At 39.5% G+C, this 23,728-nt stretch overlaps 1 protein-coding gene across 1 annotated transcript; it reads left to right on the forward strand.

Moving 5' to 3' along the window:
- The first annotated feature begins 5,004 nt into the window (after positions 1-5,004).
- On the forward strand, positions 5,005-22,783 carry LOC121185822 (neuronal acetylcholine receptor subunit alpha-7-like). Its single transcript, XM_041044280.1, has 10 exons — positions 5,005-5,127; positions 8,360-8,499; positions 9,019-9,063; positions 11,045-11,154; positions 13,369-13,448; positions 16,527-16,694; positions 16,815-17,009; positions 20,733-20,819; positions 21,223-21,332; positions 21,480-22,783. The coding sequence occupies exons 1-10, from the start codon at positions 5,073-5,075 to the stop codon at positions 22,020-22,022; spliced, it is 1,533 nt and encodes a 510-aa protein (XP_040900214.1). The 5' UTR covers positions 5,005-5,072; the 3' UTR covers positions 22,023-22,783.
- Positions 22,784-23,728: the final 945 nt, after the last annotated feature.

The following is a 23,728-nucleotide window of genomic DNA, read 5'->3' on the forward strand; positions in this document are numbered from 1 at the left end:
CGCTGTTTCTGTAGTTTCTAAACCGACTCTGCTTTCCATCCTCCACTGACAACAACCCAGCCCCTAAAAAAAAAAAAAAAAAGTATGAGTAACGTTAGTCTAATCTTACACGCACAAACCTATTTTGTTTCATCCTGAGTAAAGCGTTGCTTCGACGTTTCCGTACAGAGTGCATTTTCGGCTCCGTGTTAGCTACCGTTGATCTAGCTAACGGCACTCCGTGATCGTGCCGTAGTTCAAACAACGGGGGGGTTAACGGCGCTCAACTAATATTTAATCAATAACACTGGGCAGAGCATGATCACATTGACACAAGGGCTGTGCCGTTAACCTTAACTTACATACTATTTTGGGTCATGTCTACAATTTGAGTGCTGATGCAAGTGGTTTTCACTTGAAAAAACACTGGTGCAAAAGAATAATGTTTACTGTGTTCATTATACTGTATACATGTGAAATTCATGAATAAAGCTATAACAGCAAAACTTTTTTTTTAAAAATTGAATTTAATTAATGTTTGTTAAATGCAGGAGGGAACCGGAGCACCCGGAGAAAACCCTCTGCATAGTTTTTAAAAAATTTTGGGGCAGATAAGGGGCCAATTTAATTAATGTTTGTTTAATGCAGGAGGGAACCGGAGAACCCGGAGAAAACCCTCTGCATAATTTTTTTCAATTTTGGGGGCAGAAACAGGGACAATTTTATTTATGTTTGATTAATGCAGGAGGGAACCGGAGCACCCGGAGAAAACCCACCACAGTATTTTTTTTAATTTTTGGGACAGGAATGGGAACAAAGTGGTACATTTCATTTAAGTGGCTTCAAGAACCTGGACAAGGGATTTTTTCGTGATGTCAGGTGATGTGTGATGCAGTTGGAAATCCATTTTTCAATTAGTGCATCCTCCAAAGTCAGGTTAGCCATCAACACATCTCTGTTGCCCCAGATCGCACGCAGGTCCTTGTATATGGTCTTGTGGAGCTTTTCCAGATCTTCTGGTGTGACCTTAAAATCTGCACTCTGGACTTCAGCCCATGTCTTTTCAAAGAGACGTTGAGCGATGGCCTTTTGGTCTACAGTGGTCCACTTCACCTCTGACTTGTTGAATACCCGCGAGACAAACTTCGTTATGATTGTCTGGACAGCTGCTTTGTTCTCTTCTGTCTGGTCTGTTGCATGCCGTACGGGTTCAGCATGTGTCTTCTGGCATTTTGAGGCAGACACGGCACCAGTTGCACCAGGCGCTGTCTTGTTGATGACAGAGATCTTCGGAGGTATTTTTGCCACTGACTCAATGTCCATTAAAGTCTGTGTCACCCTGTCACTGTGGCTTTTGGCTTGAGTGTTTAGCCACCAAGCCATCAGATCCAGGAAACACTGCACTTTGTTCTGTATCTGAGCATACAGCTCTGGCATGTCTCTCCTTTTTGTGATATAACTGTAGAGGAGGTCGCTAAGCTCTTGAGTGAATTTCCCATCTTTGCCACGGAAAATCTTCTTCAGCCTCTTCCACTCACAAACGTCCTGAGATTTGTGTTTTTTGCCATCCTGCTCCAGAAGCAGAGAGTCAATACTAGCCATGAGTGACTCGACTGACCACTTGCATTTAGTTTTGGAGTCCTGGGAGAAAGTGGTTTTCACTTGTGCCAGCATGCAATGAATAGATGCTTTGGCAAGGCGCTTTATGACAAGAGTCTTCATCTTTCTTCCGATAGTTTTCAAAGACTGCTGGGACTTGAGTTTGAATTGTAGACGTGGCCATGCAGTAACTCTCTTCTTCGGACTCAACTTTTCAGCCTCATCAGCTATTAACTGAGTTATGTCGTCAGCCAGAATTTTAATCTCCAAAGATGATTCTCTTTGCAGCAGTTCACACTCATTCTCGGAAATATTGTCCAGAAGATGTCCTGTAAGTTTCCTCACCTCATTCTGCATTATTTCCTGGACAGCTTTACTTGTTTCAGTCTCACACTTCTCAGGGGTTTCTGTTTCCACAGATGACTGACTGTCCTCACTGTCTGCAGACACCATATCCTCCCACTCTTGGTCCTCGATGTCTTCTAACAGCAGGGGTGGCTGTCGGGTTGTGCTTGGTCTCTGTGGTCGATGTATGTAAAAATGATCAATCTTGGTCATGTATGCATTTAACATTTTGCAGGCATGGCCAATCATTGCATTAAGTATGGGGGGGGGAGTGATGCGCTGATCTTCCGCTGAGTTGACTCTCTCTGCAACCTCTTCAACAAGCAATTTCTTCAGTAGTTTTGAACTGACACGCTCCTCTTGATGTTCAATTCTCAGAGCATCAGCAAAACACTGAGGGACTGTGTCGCCCAGAAAGGACTGAACATGTTCCACAGACACTTTTTTTTTGCCAGGAAGGTCATCTGACACGGCTTTGGACACAGTTGTTATGATGTCCAAAAGCAGCGTTGCCAACATAACCTTTGTGGCATCGTCCGGGTTATCCAGTTTAAACAATCTCCACCATTGTGGTGTCATCTTTTTTACAAAAGATTCAACCAGCAGGCGAAGAGTACCAATTGTATCCTCCGGTATCTTGTGTGTATGTGATTTCATGGTGATGGTCGGCGTGTTATACTTGTTCATTGAAGTCCTCCGTTAACTTTCAGGTACAAAACCGTCGGTTTCACACTTGCAGAGATGAAGGCTAACTGAATGTGTTGGCTGGATTTATAAGCCAGATTTCAGTGCTCCTGTGATGTGTCATCAGTGGCACCATCCACACATCACAGGCATAGTTTAACCTATGACACATTAAAGGACAGACACATAGCAACGGTTGCTATGCTGTTGTTTTTTGGGGTTTTTTTTGTCAGCTCCAAAAAAAAAAGAAAAAAGAGGCATCTGTTTCTTGTTTTGTTTTTGTTTTGTTTTGTTTCTTACCTGCAGTGAAGAATTGTTTGAAATTATCACAAAAATGTTGCTATCTATCTATCACATACTTTGGAAGTCAAACGCAGGGAAAAACTGAACGGAACAGCCTGCCGGTGTACTTTATAAGGTCAGTAAAGCTGATTGAGTTGAGGGGGCCGGCAAACAATGTGAAATATATATTTGCAAAATAATAGCCTATAATTAAAATATTTATTTTACCTGGTTAATGTGATGTTTGCTGCTGAACCTCAGCGCACAGCGTCTGCACATCAGGACTGTAAGCTGTCGTCGGCGAAACTTTTCTTGGATTTATCCATCGTTTACCGACCGGGGGTCGAAAAGCTCAATAAATCTTGCCGCCGGGTGTCGCACATTGGCAGTTTTGACGAAAATCAAAACGTTTTATTTTAATGTTACAAGATCACCGTAATTTTCATATTTAGAATTACATTTAAAAAGCCAACGAACTAAAATGAAAATACACTTGAATTAAATACTCATTATTTATTTTCCAAAGTCACAGGGAGCCACAGCAGAGGGTTGAAAGAGCCACATGAGGCTCTGGAGCAGCGGGTTGCCCACCCCTGGACTAGTGAGTGGTCTGCCTCCTGATATCCCCACAGATGTGTAGCTGCTTCTCCAGGTCCCCATGGAGGTCTGAGAAAAAGCAGAAATCCTGCAACAGCCAACACAGCTGCATGATTTGGCTGCACAGCCTCTCTATTTAACATAAAATATAAAATCAAACTTTGTGGTTTTATGGCAATGCTGTGCAGCTGATTGAGAGTGGTATCAATCCCCTCATCAAGTCAAAAATAAAACAAGTGTTCCTTTAAAATCTTGTATGGACGTGTGGTCAGTTTCACCAATGCTTTGCCATTATACCGCTGTTCACTGTGGTTTGCACCATAGAAACCCCAAAGCGCTATGTAGTAGTCTACTGGCTTACGTCCAAATTGTGTGCTTCTTTGCCACTTAAAGCCACAAAAACAGCACAGAACATGACTCCGTTGTGCACTAAGCACAGTTTACCTCTGATAAGACACAAATCCCGGTAATCCTTCTCACCAAAACAGCTGTCATCCAGGGGGAATTGCTCCTTGTATCATGTTGTTTTCTTTTGATATAAAAAAATAAAAAGATCCAAGAGGTTGAACCACAAAATAGTATGGGCTGCTGAATCTCTTTGACTGTGGCAAACAATAAGATCAGCACAACAAAAGATAGAATACAAGAAGAGTCCATCCATTAACTGCAATTTTGAAATAGTTGTAATTTTGTTCAGTGACCAGCAGAGGTCACCTTGTTTTGCAAAAATGAATTTACTGAAGCTCAGTAAGATGTACAACGTTTTTCAGCATCCCTGTACATTCCCATTCAAACTCTTTAAATTCATTTTGGAAAAAAAAAGAGGCAAGTCTTGAAAATTAACTGAAATGATGCAATGGGTATGCATATATGAGGAACTGGACCCTTTGGGGATCCATTTTGTCAAAGTGGCTGCTCTACTGTTGTGGAAAAGTGCCTGTAAACACTCTGGACACAATAAACACACAAAACACTGACTAGCTGAGAGGTAAAACACATTGCACACAACAACCAAGCACCTAACAACACAAAGTCAGTGGAGAAAACCTCCAAGAAGAAAAGAAAGTCTCACTCTTTGCAGATTTTGAGGAAACAAAGAGATTGGCCATTTACTCAAAAACAACCATATACTGGCAAGAAGTCAGGGCCTGTTCACCTCCCAGCTGGGCTCATTTATTACAAAGGGCCTCTGCTTAGTGACAACCCAGGCCATCTGGTTTCACTTACCATGACATCTTGACATTCTTCAGCCACATAGATCCCAACAGACACAAGAGCACAGAGTGATTTAAAAAAAAAAAAAAAAGCACATACCAGGTTCATGGCCACTCAGAGAGACCAATCACTGTGGGCAGAGCTCTGAAGCTGATGCCCAGTGGGACAAGAAATCTCGCTGTCTGCCAAAGAGCGGCTATTAATTAGGAGGAGGAGTTATTTACCACACACACACACACAGTCTCTCTCTCTCTCTCTCTCTCTCTCTCTCTCTCTCTCTCTCTCTCTCTCTCTCATCATTCCCGCATCCCTTCAGGTTCAGCAGTGAACTGAACTGGGTCTTCGTGCTTTCACTCCTCGCTCGGTTCAGTATGGACTTACTACATTTTCTGCTTTTCGTTGCAGTGTCCGGCTGCACAGTGAAAGGTAGGCGGTCAGTTGCCTGTAATGTGTGTGTTAATCTACCTGCTTCGCTCTGAATTGAGTTTTGCAAGCCTCCTAACTGGAATTACAGGAGACGTGTTTTCTCTAACTTGAAAGCTGCTTCGTATGTAATGGCTGCTTGGCCAGTGGAGACAACAGGACGTTAGTCTGAGTTTATTTAGCGGGATGATGTTGTATAGCTGCGTTTTCTGCTCTGGTTTACATCAAAAGTTCCAATTTTCTAATTAAAACACACATTAAAGTTCGAGTGATTAGCTCAGACCTGCAGGATTTTATTGCAGAAAGATCCCATGGAGAAAGAAAAGCCACTATATGTCTGCATTGTCCAGTTTGAACTCTTTCACTCTCTATAGATTACTAACTTCTAGTTGTTGAAAGTGGAGAAGTTAAAAAAAGAGAGAGAAATACAATGCAAACTGAACAGCAGTAAAATAAATAAAACAGCTACCTGGGTTATCAGTGTTGAGCTTTTACTGATAATTGTTAGTGTGCAGATTCAGTTTTATGGTCATATTTGAGACTAGTTGTGTGTAGGTGTGGACTGTGTTTCTGATTTGTTTTTTTTCTTCACAAACTACAGCCATAAAACCATCAGAGAATCTGAACATGAAATATGTAAAAAATAGATTATCACAATTAAAAAATTATATGTATATAATTCACATGTAGGTGATTCTGTTCCATGTGTTGCTCCAGATGGGTTTTAGTAGGTCAGTCCAAGTCAAAACTCCTGGGTTGATTTTTATTCCCACTCTGCCCCTGTTATTATGAAATATGCTTTTATATGTGCAGAATGAAAAACAAGGTCCTATTTGCAGCTGCCAGTAATGATTGCAATACATATGACATCATAGGTTTCATGTTCATATGAACTCATAGAGCTGCTCATAGTCCGCGGAGGGTGACATTAGCACCTGCCACCTGCCAAATACAGAGTAAATGTCGGCAGGTAAAAAATTTCAGGTCACCTGGCAGCATGGTCAGATAGCTTTTTCTCTCATATTAACTAAAAGCAATTCTCAAGTTAAGCATATTAACGATATATTTATATTTGACTGATTCTACGTGAGGTGGAGACTTACAGATGTTTTTTTTTTGTGGATGGAAATGAAGAAAGTAACATGACATTAACCTGTATTTGTGTTGTTTGTACTTGTGACTGTAAGCTCACAGCGTGATCACAGCTTGGTGTTTGTGTTAAGATAGATTGACACAAAGAGACTGAGAGACAGATGGAAAGCACCGGAAGTGTCAAACCATTTTCTCCATGTCAAGACCTTCACTGAAACACATAACTGAGCAGCTGTCTTACAACCAGCTTAACAGTGTTCTCCTTGTTCCTTTCACACCATGTTGCAACATATTTCCATTTTTAAGTATGAATTACAGACCCTGCCGGTTCTGTTCTTGGTCAAGAAGCACGCAAGCTATGCACACTTAAAAAAAACTCTGATTTTAAAATGGTAACTAGTTCATGAAACCTTGAAGACATTCTACGTCTCATCAGTTCTACTCAAATATGTTCTGAATTTTTAATATTTTGTTTGAGGTAATTACTTTAATAATCACTGACTTCAGGCTCTTCGGTCTGCACTTGTTAATTGAGGCTTCCCCAAGAGAGTAGTATAGAGAGGCAGATGGAGAGGAGTCATGTTAGCCTGTGCACATAAATACACATCTGAACATCACGGTCTGAACATATGTCTGGGGCACTTAAAGCCCTTGTCCGTCTCTCTGACATTATTAGAGCAGTTTAATTTGATTAAGAGGTAGAAAGGCTTTGCTTCTCCCTTTTATGGCTCCCATCTCGCTTTAAGCAACATGCTGGCAACATGTCAGAAATGTGTCATGTCATGTGGTCTGATGGACAGTAATGTACTACTGAGATGTATTGCAGAAATGTCTTGAGACAATTACGCACATTGATGTCATCTTGCTAATCCTCACAGTGAAATTTGATTATGGTGGAGCTGGGACGGGGGCAGATCCACATGGGATTCAGACACAGACAAAGATATGCTTGTATCTAATCTTTCAGTCATTTTTATGAAAAAAAAAACAAAAAAAAAAACGGATGTGACAGAGGGCAGAGGAAGGGGGTGATGCCCACAGACAACGAGCTTGCTGCCAAATCATCGAGATAATGTGCTTCTCATAGGTGGTTTAGTATAATTGGGCTATGGCCATTAGTGAAGTGAATACATGCTGCCAACAACGCTCCATAACTCTAGAGGGGAGACGAGAGTGTGTTAAAATGAGGGGCAGGTCTGATTTGAGATTGCACAGTGAGATGAACCCAGTCCAGGGTTTGAATTTGTTTGCCAGCCTTTAAATGAAATGCAAAATTATTTTAAAGAAAGGTTCTGGCACATACTCAGGCTGTAGAATCTGCATGGCTCAGAGCAAGGGTGGATCCCAGCAGGTCTCTGCAGGAGAGTCACCTGCTGTAAGGTGAAACAATGCAGAGATGAACAATGCAGAGAAAGAGGAAACAGATCACTAATAAGAAAAATGAGAAAATGGTTAACCAGAACCTCAGGCAAAGAGTGGGTGATGTGGGAGGTAGGAGGTGTGAAGAGAGGCCCACACAGAGGGAGAGACGGCTCAGTCGCATTGTACTTTTTTTATACTAACCATAATTCATGACTACAAATATGTGAAAGGTGTCGTCTGTAGTGATGATCACATTGATCACATCACCCAGCACTTCACAGCTGAAGCTCTCCTCAGCTTCACAGAGCATTTTAGCATCTTGCAGCTCATTGTTTTGGTTTTATGGATTAAAACTTAACTCTGGTGGCTCTCCTCAGTGAAGTTTTTGGTTGCAGCAGGCAGCTATTTTCAACAGAAAAGCTCTAGGAACACATTGTACACTATCTGCTCAGCACCAAATTTCACAAAGATTTTCTGTTGGTGAAATCATAGCATCATTCTTGTCATTGTTAGCTCATGGTCATCACTTCATGCATTTACTCTTTATTTGTTTTTTGCAAACAAAGTGCTTTTGCTAATTCTTGAAAGAGAAATCCTCTTAGCCTTGTAAGACAGACACTGAACTGTGATGCAGTCTCGGTCGCTCATCAAGTTCAGTTTATAGAAGGAAAAATGTTTGTGCTGTAGGGTGGCTGTGTAAATTGAAGTTTGACTATGGTTTTTTTTTTCTGAACTGATTATGAAACTGTATTTACCATCCAAGCTCCTCTCTCTTCTGTAGTTTCTCTCCAGGGGCCAAACCAGCGCAGACTGTTCAGTGATCTGATGGCTAACTACAACCGTCTGGAGAGACCAGTCTTCAATGACTCTCAAAAACTCACTATTCACTTCGGCTTAAGCCTCAGGCAGATCATGGACGTGGTATGTAAATAATGGCTCTCCACGTATGCATGTATCTTGTTTGGGTTGTAGTTATCATCAGTTAATATAAATAATGTAAATATCTTTTCCCTTCACAGCTAAAACCAATTTGTGTGTGTAAGAATATTCTTTTTTTCCAGTACTGAGTCAATAGTAACTAACTTTTTATTTTTTTATGTTTTGGATCATTTACATCCAAGTTTGAATAACTTTAAGTCACAAATTCAAAGGGTAATTCATGGAGAAAGCTTTAGCACAACTGATTAAAGAATCTGAGAGATAGAACAAGCTTCTCTTTATGGAAGCCCCCCGATTATCATCGTTTGTTCTGTTTTTACACTTGCTTGCCTTGGGTTTCTGTTACCACAGCGCTAAGAGGTGAAACTACTGTGGACGTTTAAAGTTTTTGATTGGCACGATTCCTCCTTAATGAAAATTAATAATATTCTTAAATATCTATTAAATATAAATATATTCAACAAAACAGTAATATTAATAAATATCAAATTTTTCTAACAGGATGAGAAGAACCAGGTTTTAACAACCAACATTTGGCTACGACTGGTAAGACTTTTCCCTCTGTATTGTATGTGAAATCACAGAAAAACTGACCTGCTCAACTGCATATTACGATATTTTGTATAATAAATCTTTCCATTTGATGCTGAAGCCCTCATTTAACTCTCTTTACCATTAACTTTAGCCTTCAGCCTGGTATTTTGTGTGTGCATTTAATTACAAAAATGTAACTAACTACTAGTATAGTATGTTGAAATGTAGCGTAGTTGTCTTAAAATCTTGTTTATCACATCAACTTGTACCCAATCATTTCCCTTTCATCTTCCACAGGAGCAATACGCCCCTTTCTGCTCCATGTAGTGAGATGAAGTGTATGGACACAGATGTTTTATCGCAGCCTGTCCATTGTGTGACACTAGCTTCCTCGCTGCTGCACCGCCAGCATGCTGTATCAGCGCTGTTTGGTCTGTTTTAAATCACCACGTGGAATCACAGCGGCAGTCTCTCTCACCCCACAACCTGCAAAATCGACTTCGGCTCTCAAACACAAGATAGCGCAGACAGCATCCACAGTATCTGCTGTCTGTTAGTGTCGATTTAGCATTCCTTGGCTCAGTCTACTTGTGTGGACTCCAGGAAAGAAAGTCGAAATGTCCTGGAGAAGCATTCATCTCTGAAGGACACTCTGAAATGTTGAAGATGGCTCTGTAAGATTGTTCACTCAATCATCTGTGCCAGAGAGTAGTAATTATAAGATGTTTTACTGCCTCAGGATAGTGTTGGAATTAACATAGTATAAATGCACTGACAGCTGTAGCATTTAGAAAATAATGACATGAATAATTGAGTGACACTAGTTTTAGTTTCAGTGTTTATTGCACTGAGCACTAACACATATGACGGATAGACGGATAAAGACACTGTACACATTCCCAAAAGGCAGCAAATCATATATCCCAATAATTACCTAGACTTGACTGAGGACCATAAGAACTATAGGTGATAAATAAATGACAGGTAACTGATCAATACTGAAACACACTTCACCCATGAATACAGCCAGCAAGCACACCGGATCCAAATCCTGGTCGGGTAGGACTCTATATCCATATACCAGCTGCGCCAACGTTTTCTGTCCAAGGTAGATTTACGTCTCATAGCCTGCTCCCTGATGAAATGTTGTGTGGCCACACTGCATCCTCTGGGTGCACACGAATGTTAAAAAGGAGGACCCTCGTTAAATTATAATAAAACACCCAAGACCTCAAACATGAAATCTTTTACCTTACCTTACCTTTACTTTCGTGTCCTTAGGACAACCTAAGCCGACTGACTGCAGCTTCATATTTAACAGACCAATACATGTTATTCTTCTCATCTTATTCTCAGCAAGAAAGAAAATAAACATGTTTCCTCAAAAACAATAGAAAGAAGACTTGAATCAGTGAATGAAATCAGTATTTCTTTTAAAAGCAGTAGCAAGTTGGTAGGTATGACTGTGGAAATTCATTTTCGTTTTGGACTATGTTTATGTTCCTGAAGTGTTCTCTGTTGTGTATGATAGTTAAGTACTTCTTGTTTTAGTTTTGTTTTCCGGCCCTTTATTTCCTGGACTTTATACCAGTGATTTTGAATTTTTAAATGAAGGACTATTATTCACTTATCTGTCCATCTTGGGGTTTTTGCATTTGGGTCCTCTTTCCCTCATGTTCCTGGCTGCTGTGCCTGACACTGCTGGTGTGACTGTGGACTCTTGGTCTTGTTTGATGACCGTTTGGTTTTAGGTCCAAGTGCTATGAAGTCAGCTGGTCAACAGATGTGTGTGTGTGTGTTTGTGTGTGTGTATGTAGAACTCAATGTTTGTAGCATGTCACCATTTGATGTTACCCATAAAAACTGTCCCAACTTGAGCTTTCACACAAGCCTTACTAAAGTGGCGACTCAGAGCTGCATACAGGTTTAAAGGATAATATAGAAGATATATATGTGAAATATGAAAAGTATGTTATGTTCCTGTATCCCATAGAACTGGAACGATCATTACCTCCAGTGGAATGAATCGGACTATCCAGGTGTGACCAATGTGAGATTTCCTGACCATCTCATTTGGAAGCCAGACATTCTGCTGTATAACAGGTAGACATTGTAAGCACAGTTGCTGCACTGTAATTGGATATGCATGGTGTCAGACTCACTATGCATGCTTTGTCCTCCGCACAATGTAATGGGGGGGGGGGGGGGGGGGGGGGGGGGGTCTTGGAGAGATGATGCCTGTTGGATTTTTGTGTTTCTAGAGTCAGAAATGAGACTGGTACAGTGACACTGACTGGGATATATTATACATCACAGATCTGACTTTTTTTTAAAAAATGTGTAATTAAGAAAAACATTGTGTTAAGATATCTGTAGAAAACTTGTTACTTATTAATTTAATGCTTTGTGAATGTATTATGAAATTCTCCTTGAGCAACTCCCATATTTAAGGACTGCTTTGCTTTGCGTTTGTTTTTTTGGTCTTTAATTTCACATCTTTTTTTCGGGGGGGGGGGGGGGGGGGGGGGGGGGGGGGGTGTTATTAATACTGCTAAATTTGTTATGTCTTCATCTGCTGATTTCTTTGGAAATTGAAGCAATGTGGTGTAAATTTCCTCTTCTGCACTTAAGTGACATTTTTGTGAATGAAATTTGCCCTCAAGTGGAATGTGGCAGGTGCATCTATATAGGGGAGTTTAGGGGGGTGTTGATGTTGCTAATGATCAAATCACACAGATGTGAACCTGCCTCATGAGCTGGTGACATTCATCAAGTTGAAACAAGCAATTTATGACGTTTGAGCTGTTAGGAGAGTTTTCTGAATCTTGACATGAAACACGTGTTTGATCAAACCTTGTGTACAAAGTTTAAAAAAAAAAAAAAAAACAACCCTCAGGATTAGAAAATGAAAATGTGCTTTTATATACAGTAGTCAACATTTGAAGTGGATCCAAACTTTTCATCAAAGTTGTCCTAAAACCATTTTTGGTTTGTCACACATTTGTGAAGACAAGAGGGTAACCAATAATTGTTGGTTGTTCAGTACTTCTGTGATTCACCTGAAGTCACAATGGACTGGAAATGCCTCTTTAACATTATTACCTGCAGTGCAGGAGTGTAGTGCCTCAAGGAGCCAAGACAATGGTCATAATGGTTTTGCACTGGATAACCAAAAACCATTTTGGTTTTAGGACAACTTTGATGAAAAATTTTGATCCACTTCAAATGTTGACTACTGTAATTTGCCAAACCAACACAAATGTTACAACAAACATCCAAAAGCATCTTATTTTTTAAAAAAATTATATTTATTTTGTTCTAATAATTTAAATTTGTCTCAACTACAAATTTGCCCAATATGACAAACTTAAATCTTATTTAGTTTGGAACAAAAAAACTTATGTTTTTATATCTTGTTTTCAAAACTAAGCATTTGCATCTGGTACAAGCTTAAAAGATTAATATACATAAAGTGAATGTATCTCTTTGTTAAATTTGAGCAGCAGTACAAGCTTAATAAATGTTAAATTAAGCAGTGTTGCACTGCTGCGGCTCGTCCTCCTGGGTGAGCTTCTCAGACAGGAACATAACCCTTCAAGGTTAGTGGTGCTCTGCAATTTAAATATATGCGGTGCAGTCTAAAAGAGCTCTTTGGAGCAATAAATCATTTAGACAAATGAATAAACTTGTATAAGAAAGATGGGAGAAAGCATTTTATTATATGTACCTCATGGAAATTGCTAAAGAGATCACTATTAATCAATCTTTAAAAGAAAGATCTGAACAAATCACATTAGAGGCACTCTACTCCCCCATCAGCTAATGAGTGGGAAAAGCATTGTACTTCATTTGTCATTGTCCCACTGAGTAAAGCCTTGATCTGAGACTCTTTGAATTAGTTGCTGCAGCAAGTTCAGTTTCTTTTTATTCTTTTCTTCTTTTACGCAACTCTTTGAACTCCAGCTCAACCCTGCCCCAACCTCTGGGGAGTTCATTTAGAGGCAGTGAATCGTGGGTAGCAGGGGAGAATGAGGGTAACCACTGAATAACCATCTCCAGGGAAACGTTGCATCAGTTGTGACTCCTCATGTGCTGTGTGTACCTGCTGCAATAATGAGTTAGAGAAATATTTGTATTTATCCATCTACATCTTTACCCCTCGCTGTTTGTGGCTCATTCAAACTTAAGTTGCATCCTTCTAATTGATAGGTCCTTGTGAAGGTTATATCAGTATATGAATGTGTTTTCCACTGAAGATGTGCTTTGGTTACAGATAGCTCTGCAGTAAATACTGATGTAGTTCCGTGTTGTCCACAGTGCAGATGAAAGATTCGATGCTACAGTCCACACCAACATTGTGGTCAGCTCCTCAGGCACCTGCTCCTACATACCTCCAGGTAAGTATCTTAATCTCAGTTAAAACTCACATTTCAGTATCAGACAAAACTAGATTTTTACTCGTTGGAAATGTTAGCTGTGGGGTGCATTGCTTCCTTTTTTTCTGCTATTTTTTTTTCCCCACATAGAAATATTTTACAGTAGTCAGAGATGCTACTTGTTTTGAGAAACACCTGAGAAACAGCTAAATGTACATAAGCAGAAATGGGAAGACTTTCATCTTTACATAGTAAGGGATCCCTTCTAATGAGGTCAGGTTATTGTTAGAGCTTTTCAAAAAAAAAAAAAAAGGTAGAAAGTCAGTAAGATGACTACCCTACAGTACGATGGCACTGGTATGTCTTTATGTTAAAGTCCAACAGAAACTAAGTTTTAAGATTTTTGTCTGTAAATTACATAACCAGTGTTAATGGTTGCATATGAGTATGTAGAAAACAGATGACTGGAAAGCTGTTGCTTCAACGCAATTGACAATCTGGTAAAAGGTGAATGAGAGTGGCCAGTGTTTATTTTACAAAGCTAATGGGGGGGGCGGGGGGCGAGTGTGTGAGTGGGAGGGTGGGTGGGGGAGGGCAGGTGATGGAGAATGGATCTAAGTTGACAGAAGAGTTAGTGCATGGAAGGAAAAGGCAAACAGATTTATAAGTCTGTATTATTGTTAAAGGAAATAAAAGAACAGACAAAATAAAGGACTGTTTCAGCACTGCCTCAAGAAAACAACAGCAAAAAAAAAACACTGGTCTGTGATCAAACTCCTAACCCCTGCTGTGCAGTATTTGATGTTTGTGTGACTAAATATCTAAACATGCATATCATGCTTCACTTCTTCAATTATCAAGCCTTTATTGCATTAGAGTGAAACTAAAAGAACTCAGTGTGACCGTCCACAAAGGACAGCAGCGTGGGTTTGGATCATTAATATATGAGAATGGCTCTCATTATTTAAGTCTGCTATTAGTGTGCATCTGTACCCACATGAGTATTATTGAACAGGTACTTGTCACTACCCTTTGGTGTGGAATTTTTAATAATTCAGAGCAGTGAACATGAATTCAGGTCTAGTTTAGCAGCAACAGCATAAACAAAGCAAATATTGAGCAAATATTTACTCTAGGCCGCTGAGATGTGCCGGTGTTATTTTTCAAGGGACATTAATTATGATGAGGTATTGTCGCATTATTTTGTCATGGCTGAATCATCTGCAAATATCATCAAACCACAATCAATAGTTGTCAGTCTTTTGATTCATCATTTCATAAAAAATATAAACTGAATTAATTTGTTCATAAAAAGGTTTTAGCTCCTGTGAGAGGCACACATAATTCTCCTTGGTTCAAATACACTTTTTTTTTTCCTAAAATTTATATTCAGCATGCTCCTACCATTTCGCTGTATAAATAATGATAAACTATGATGAACTGTATAAACATTGTGCTGTGTTTTCTTATGGGGATTTCCACAAAGGGTTATTGAAACAGGAGCAGCCGCTGAATTTTCATGAATTGGAGCGTTGAATTAAATCCATAAAGCTAGGGTTTGGTTGGTTTTTTTTTTGTTTTTTTTCTTACTTTCACAGTGGTTTATTTTTTAGGTTCAAAGTTATATTGAGTTTGGGTTTTTCTTGGTCTTTTTTATTCCATGTCTTTAAAGAAATCTATCAAAAAGTTCTAGTTGATTGCGTTAAAGTTGCTTTAGTTCACAAAGTTTCTTTACCAAAGAAATTGTGTGGTTGTCGCCAAATATTTTCTTTGAGATGAGAACACTGATACAACTCTTGTCTGTAACTATCTGGGTGTTGCAGCTTCTCTTAACTTAAACAGCTAGCCTTGCTCTGAGGCTCAAAGGTAAAAACAAAGACATCTGATCAGCAACTCAAAGGATCACTAATTAATACATTTCCCTTGTTTAATCTGTGCAAAACTTTGACTTGGCCCCTGTCGGCAGAGGCAGGGTAGCTGTTTCCCCCTATTTACAGCTAACCTAACCGGTTATAGGCTGTGGCTTTGCACTGAATGGACATAAGTAAGTAAGTGTGGCATCTACCTCTTAAGAAGAAAGTCAACAAGTGCTTTTTCACAAAATGTTGAACTGTTGCTAAAATCGTTTTATTAAATTGTCTTATCCCACCATGTAATTTTAATGTCAAATGCCCCAAACACATGGGCCCATCATTGTCACACTCAGTTAGAGCCAGACGCTTTGAGCAGCCAGCAGCCAGCCTTCTTTTCGATCAAGCCACTACTGACCCACTACTGCCACTGCTGTGTCGTCGTAAAAGGTCTGCGCTTACTGCTCTCCCTGGCAGGCTCTTCTGCGCCCACCCCCCCCTTTTTTTTTTCCTTACCATGCAAAAGCGTTGGCCTGCTTCACCTCGGCATCTTAATCGATACCAGCATAAATAGCTCCATCACTGAATTTCTTCCGGATTGATTGCCTCTGTCACAAGTAAATTGCCTTGGAACCTTGTTCCAAATGAACCCTCATTGAAAGCTATATTGGCGCAAAATAGCCGTTCGCCACTTGAGCTCACCGCATCTGCTGAATGTGTAAAACTGAATGCAGATATGACCTTCCAAATCATCCGAGTTTCCTTACATTTGTCTTCGGCACTGAGGTTCATTACAGTAAAAAAGGAGCCATTCTGTTTGTCTGCTCCCCATCTCCGTTCATTCCCTGCTGAGGTTCATCATCTTCATGGCACTGAGACAGAGTAGAAACCTTGTTTACTGCCAGCATCTCATATCTTTCTTAAATATGGATGGAAATAGTTTGGTGCCTCTGCTGAAGGATTGCTGGCCACTTTCATCTTATTGTCAAATTGGATTTTTTTTTAAATTTTTTTTTTATTCTTGTTAGGATGGATGGCACTTAAACTCCATATCTTCTCGGAGTAAAACCCCATTTGCTGTCTCTATAGCTGTTGGGTTCTGTCATATTTTTTTCCAATCCCTCTGAGCTTCCTTTATTACCGAGTATTTGAAAACACACTCTAATCAGTTTTTGTCTCTCTTATGTAGCCTTCTATAAGTGAAGTATAGCACATATCAAAGGTCATAACATGTTTCTAACCACAACAGGGATCTTCAAGAGCACTTGCTACATCGATGTGCGCTGGTTCCCTTTTGATGTCCAGAGATGTGACCTGAAGTTTGGCTCCTGGACATATGGGGGCTGGTCTCTGGACTTAAAGATGATAGAGGCAGATATCTCCGACTACATCTCTAACGGAGAGTGGGATCTTGTTGGTAAGAGGGACCAGTGTCCTGTGAAGTGCAAAGAATTGATATGTCGGTGAAGCGATAAATTCTCCATAACCTGTCACTCCAATTCTGCCAGAGTAGATTGTGTCTTGTTTTGCCTCACAGAGGTTCCAGGACAGAAGAACGAGCGTTTATACGAGTGCTGCGAGGAGCCGTACCCCGATATCACCTTCACTGTGGTGATGCGGAGACGGACCCTCTACTATGGCCTCAATCTGCTCATTCCGTGTGTCCTGATCTCCACTCTGGCCCTGCTTGTCTTCCTTCTGCCTGCAGACTCTGGGGAGAAGATCTCACTGGGTTAGGGGAATGCACACACACACACCCACACACACACACCCCAACATACTACAGATCGCTGGTCTGGTCCTGCTTCTTTGCAGAACTAAAGTAGTGATACTGTAAAGAATACATTTCACACTAATCATTGTTAATATGGTTTATGATGTGTTACATTGCATTATGTCTTAAGGTTAGTCTTTTATTTTTGCTCCTCCGTATGTGTAAAATACTTTGCAATACCAGAGAACACTCAGAGGACAGATAATTCTAGGATAAAGAAATTCCGAGAACCCTTGGCAGGTACTTCCACACAAGAATCCAGTAAATGTTTTTTGGGGGTTTTTTTGCATGTAATCTGCCTCTGGGTGTGGATCTGTATCAAAATACGCACAGCAATATACATCAGAGAATACAAGTGCCCCATTTTTTAATTCATCTGAGTGCAGGAGCTTCTTTGAAAAACAGTGAAAAGATAAGTTTGTTAGAGCCAACCTAAAAATACAATCACTTCAATTTCATTTAAAATGTGTTAATACATTTCTTTCTTTACAGAGCACCGAGAGGACTATTTTGTGTCTATTTTGTGCCCATCACTCCGTTTATTTTGGATCGTAGTCACAAAAAGACAAACTATGACCTGAAAACTTAACCTCCATGATGATAGTAATAAGCAGTCCAATACAACATCAACGCAAAGTATAGTTTGAATGTTATGCAGAATTGTGTCAACTTAACACTAAACTAAAGCTAAACTGAGATGGTGTTACACAGCCATTATGAGCATGTTAGCATCATGACATTAGCATTTAGCTCAAATCAGAGCTGTGACTAAGTTCAGCCTCACAGAGCTCCTAGCATGGCTGTAAACTCTTCGTCTTGTTTTAATATTAATTATTTAAGGAGGGACAACTATAGTCTTGCTACAATACCTGGACTTGAACTAGATCTGGAACCAAACACTGGCCTGTCAATTTGAGACTACAGAGGCTTTGTACTTTTTCAGAAACAAGCCTCTGTTTATTTAATTGTTGAAAACTAAGAAGAAGAAACTAAAAATTGTCTGAAAACTGTGAGATGGCTTATGTTCTGTCCAGTACAGAAATTTTCTGTATACACAAGACCAATCTGCTGTCTTAACAAAGCATTGGGAGTGCTATTTTGCGTCTATCTATCCTTATACTTTCTGATTTGACGGTATTTTTAAGCTGTCAGCTCATTTACTACATTTTTACTAAGATGATTTCAATTGTAAAGTGAGTTTGGCAGACGGCCTTTGCACACCTCTGTGACCTGCTATGCACTTCTCAGTTAATATTTCATACTGCCAATGCATTTGTAGGCAAAATCATATTCCGTTATTATAATATCTAGGTATTCTGCTCAGCCCGAGACAGGTCTCATGACTTTTGCCACATATCTTATACACTTTTGAAGAATTAGCTCATTCTGGATGTTCCCTCTTCTTTTCTTCTTCCTGTTCTCTCTCTCTGACTCCCAATCTTTTATATTCTAATTACTGTAAAAATTACATGACCACTGAAACAGCGCTTGCTGCTAAATTTTATCATTTTGTGTGAATATGTTTTTCTTGAGCATTACTTTGGTGGCCTCCTGCTATGTATGTGTGTGGCTGAGAAATGGCTCAGTTTAAAGAAAATGGCTAAAAGATAATGAGATCATGATCAAGTCTTCACAGCCCAAGTGGTTTTGACACACAGGCAGCCTTTCTGTTATTCTATAATTTTTCTCCATATAGAACAACTTGATATCCTCGCCCATTTGTATCTTGGGTAATCGCACATTTTATGAAAAACAATGGTTTGTCATTAATCCACTTCCTCTGTGGCTGCTGAAGTAAGCTGATAATCAGCACTTAGCGACTGACTAAACTCTCAGAGGATTGGGAAAGTTGTTTAATTGTATCTCAGATGTCACAGTAGACTTGAATGTGTCATGCATGAATTAAAGTTTAAGTTTTTACTTTATTAATCCCTCAAGCTGGGGAAATTACTCTAAACAGGCTCTTTGTAGACAGTATATGCGTGGGATTGGTGGTGGTGGAGCCAGATGTGTTGGCTCGTGTGTGTGGGTCTGCACACGTGTGCATTCCTTCTGATGTTTTTTCATGATGGCTCATTTCCCAGATTGGGAAATTGGGAATGAGAGTTTGTAAGCTGTTATGATGATCTTAATGCTCTCTATTAAAAATGTTTTTGAAAGGGTATTATACACTGTAGTTTCACAGATCTGCCGTATATGAGGTCAGTACATCAACCCAGCCTCTCGTTGCCATTATTAGTCGAGAATGGTGAAACTTCATTGAGAAATGTGTTTTCGTGGCAGCAAAACTGTGCAAATGGACCAATGGGAATTATTATTATTGTGTGTGAATCTTTACTCTCATAGTCTCTGCATTTTGCTGAGCATGTCAGCCATGGTCACTGAAAACTTAGCATGGGCAGTACAAAAAACTAAGATGTTAAGAGTAATTGCAAAGCTTTGAAGAAATGACATATGTCAATACAGAAATGCAGTCATACCTACATTATATCTTGAGTATGATTTATAAGTTTATGTCTGCATCTTTTTTTATATTATTGTTGGAAAAGGTTTTTATAATGAGATTCATTGGCAATACCGGACTCTTTCTTTCTTTTTTTTTTCTTTTTTTTTTTATTTACATGAATTACTGGGATCGTACTTCGTGGAATTTTATTCATTGGTTTAAAGAATTGGTTCATTCAAATCACAAAGCAAAAACAGGTTGCCCCATGTGGCATCTAGCTATGCATATAGTGAAGTTTTATTTGGAGAGAGAATTTTTCACCTTCACATCTGCCTTCATCTCTAAAGGCTACACTGGTGAATGCAGTTTAGATGTGCTGAAACACTCTTTCTAGGAACTGTTATTAGTTTTTTCTGCTTTTAGTAGAAAATATTCCTTAATTCAAGTATTGGCATTGAGGTGCTTGGATTGTCCAGAGTAAGAGAAGCATTGTTTCTGTAAAGATATGTCATTCAGACATTGTTTTGAAATGCAGTAGCAGAAAAACACTGTATGTGTGCCTGTGGCTCTTAATCCTGCTGAGAGAACCCATCTTTTAGTAAGACACCAAGAGCCAGTGGCTTAACAGTGTCAGCTCATTAGTGGAAACTCCTCGACTGATCCAACTATAAAGTCTGCTCACAGGTACATTAAAGAAACCCGTTTGTCTTTCTCTGCTTGTACATTCTCTGGTGATGTAGTGCGTGACTATGGTACACGATAAGCTTTAACAGCTCTGCGGTTCTGATTTTGGGGGATATTCCTTCACAGTTGGTTACAGTGCAGTATCCCACTGTGGAAGAGTAGCATAAAATCTGAAACAAGGCAAAATTAGCATAAGAATATAAGGCATTACAAATGCATGGAATAAATTGGAGGACTTTACGCAAAAATACGAACAAAATGTGAACAAAGGAATAGAACTGACTCCAGTACAACTGGGAACACTTAAATGGAAGAAAACAGTGAGTGTTCATAATGCTAAAAATCAAAACATAGCCCACTTAATCTTTTGCATATACTTACCAAATTATTTTTAAGGATAAAAAAAGCGTGTTTGACATTCACAGTAATACCTAACCTGTGCAGGTTCAAAGAATCACGAGGCCTTGTCATAACTGTGTGATTCAAATACTTTTCATTGCACTTAATAATACTGTTGTGAAGTGCTAACTGAGATTTGGTTTCTCTCCCAGGCATTACAGTCCTGCTCTCCCTGACTGTCTTCATGCTGCTGGTTGCAGATATTATGCCTGCCACATCAGACTCAGTGCCTTTAATAGGTAAGCCTGGCTAAAGTTAAATGCAGTCGCTACGGGTGTCAACTACTATCAGTGGGACGACACGGGCGAAAAATTAGTCATTTTTCATCGGGGGTTCTCTTATATCACAGTGTAACTAAGTTTAAGCAGCCATCCAATATTTAGATAGTTTTTATTTATAGATCTGAGTCACTATATTTGAAACTGTGAAATAAAGAAACTGCTTTTTGCATTTCTCTGACAAACATCAAGTGAGTAGTGTGTGAGGCAAGAGGGTGGATTTGCCCGGCAGGACTGTGAGATGTTTTTCCGTTTTATTTTGTTCTCTTGCTTTCTCCTTATGATTTTACTGACTTATGTTTTACTGCATGGCACAACTTTCTATATCACTTCTTACGGCCTCCTCTATTTCTTCTTTACCCAGCTGAGTACTTTGCCACTACCATGGTTATTGTTGGCCTCTCAGTAATTGCTACAGTTCTGGTCTTACAATATCACCACCATGACCCTGATGGAGGCAAGATGCCAAAGTGGGTGAGTGTGTTGTGTCATGTTACACCGTTATCTGCAATTTTTACTGTGATCTCATTAACACCACTTTAGTCATTTGCCTCTTGGCCACACCCAATACCCTCTGCAGTGAAATTATACTTTTTGTATAATACATTTTTTTGCCCTTAGACCCGTGTGATCCTGCTGAACTGGTGTGCCTGGTTCCTGCGCATGAAGCGCCCAGGTGAGGAGCGAGTGCGTTCAGCCTGTCACAATAAGGCTACACGGAGCAGCCTGACCAGCATGGAACTCAATGCCAGCGCCTCAGCCTCCCAATCCACCAAATGCAACATGCTCTATGTTGGCGTCCGCGGCCTGGAGAACATTCAGTACTCCACAGCCGCCACCTCACCTGACTCCGGGGTCCTGTGTGGACAGGTGGCTGGACGAGCAGGTGAGGAGGAGGTGCTCCTCCCCGTAGGTCAGAGCTCCTCCGTGGGGAGCGTGGAACCAGAGCTAGCCAAGATCCTGGATGAGGTTCGCTACATCGCCAAACGCTTCCGCGACCAAGATGAGGATGAGTTGGTGTGCAACGAGTGGAAATTTGCAGCGTCTGTTATCGACAGGCTTTGTCTCGTGGCTTTCTCTCTGCTCACGATCCTCTGCACCATTGGAATCCTCATGTCAGCGCCCAACTTTGTAGAGGCCATTTCCAAAGACTTTTTCACTTGAGGACTTTATCTCCTGATAAAGTCCTCAAGTGAAAACAAAAGTCTATACCAACCACACTTGCCACAATTTGTAAAATCATGGGGCAGTAATTTAGACCCAGATAAGCTAGCTAGAGTCTATGGGATTTGGATATCACTAAACATTTAACCAAACTGAGGAGTTGTAATTCAAAGTGTAAGAAATGCATAAATAATGACATGCCTTACATTATGGTGGTGAAAATTACCAGCTTTTGCCTTTTTATATAACCCAGCCGAATGGTGTACTAAAAGTTAACTGTGTACTAAAAGTTGAATTTGATCTCCTTGTACTGTTTTAAACTGACTCTGATACTACAAGACTTTAAGTGATACAGTTTGATTACTTACAGAGAATGCAACTGTGGTTTATGTGATGTCACTTGTGTATTATTGTTCATCACACTGTATCTTAGGAGATCCTTATACTCAAATATATTCCATATATGAAACAACTACAGTGTCTTGTATCGACATATATTTGTTGTATCATATGAATACTTGTATAACAAAAACAGTTTTGTGAAATTTCAGTTTTATTTTTGTGTAAATTGCCTTTCTATGAACACAAATTACAGTTGATTATTATCATGAGCAAAACCAAACACCTCATTTTAAACATGTTCTTACTTTACCAATTACCACAAGGTCAAAGTAGATTTTTGGTCAGTTAATTTTGTTTCTGTTTTTGTCCAGTAAAGATTTGTACTGTGAGATTTCACAAATAAATGTATCTTTTGTACTTGGAAATGCTGCACAGAACTATTTTGTATGCTCAGAAAGTCCAAGTAACCTGCAGCACAGTCCACATTTTTGTATTTGATAACCTCAACCACTTTCAGTGCACTATCACATTGAAACAGCCAACATAAATATAACAGACTGATGCAGCAGGATTTTTGACATCCAGCCAACAAAAGCAAAAAACTATTCTGGATAGATAAAACACAAAAATACTACCATACAGCTCCTGCAGAATTGTGTTAAGAATAACGAGTCATGAGTTAGCCTGCATCCAATTTTAGAAAACTGAATGAAAAATTGCATTGAACCAGTATGTTCTATTGCCTTGGCTTGATGGTTTATCCTCAGTGATAGTTGGACTATATTATTAGTCTACTGATTATTGTACTAATTAAATTTCACTGCAACTTGTTACAGAAAATATACTTTTGAAACAAGGCTGCATGTTAGATTTACAAATCAGTTTGTAAGCACATTACAGCACACATTACATTCCTCATTCCATGAATGTAAAAAAAAGTTTTCAGAGATTGCTTGAAACAATAGAGCTGAATAGCTATGTGGAGTCTTTAAAACTTGTAAAGAGAATTTTGTAATTGACATTTACAGCTTTTGTTTATTTACCAGGTTACCAAAACTTTTAATACAATTTATAATCTATGAGCTGCATGCAAATTCATCATTACATATACTGATAAGACAGTTTGCATACTGCTCATGAGTTTTATATCATCAACAGAGTCAAGTGCATTATCACACTGAAGTGCTGTGAATTTTAATTTATTTTTTTACAGCCTTGTGTGAAAGCATCAGGATGCTCTAATTTTGTCCAGAGTAGTTGTAACTAAGCCTCAACAATGCATTGAAATACTCAGCTACCATGTAGAATATACAGCCTCATGTTGGAGGCAGTCCTTTGGGACTGTGGTAAATAACATCACTGTA

Source organism: Toxotes jaculatrix, chromosome 1 (genome assembly GCF_017976425.1).
Source record: "Toxotes jaculatrix isolate fToxJac2 chromosome 1, fToxJac2.pri, whole genome shotgun sequence".
Classification (NCBI taxonomy): Eukaryota; Metazoa; Chordata; class Actinopteri; family Toxotidae; genus Toxotes; species Toxotes jaculatrix.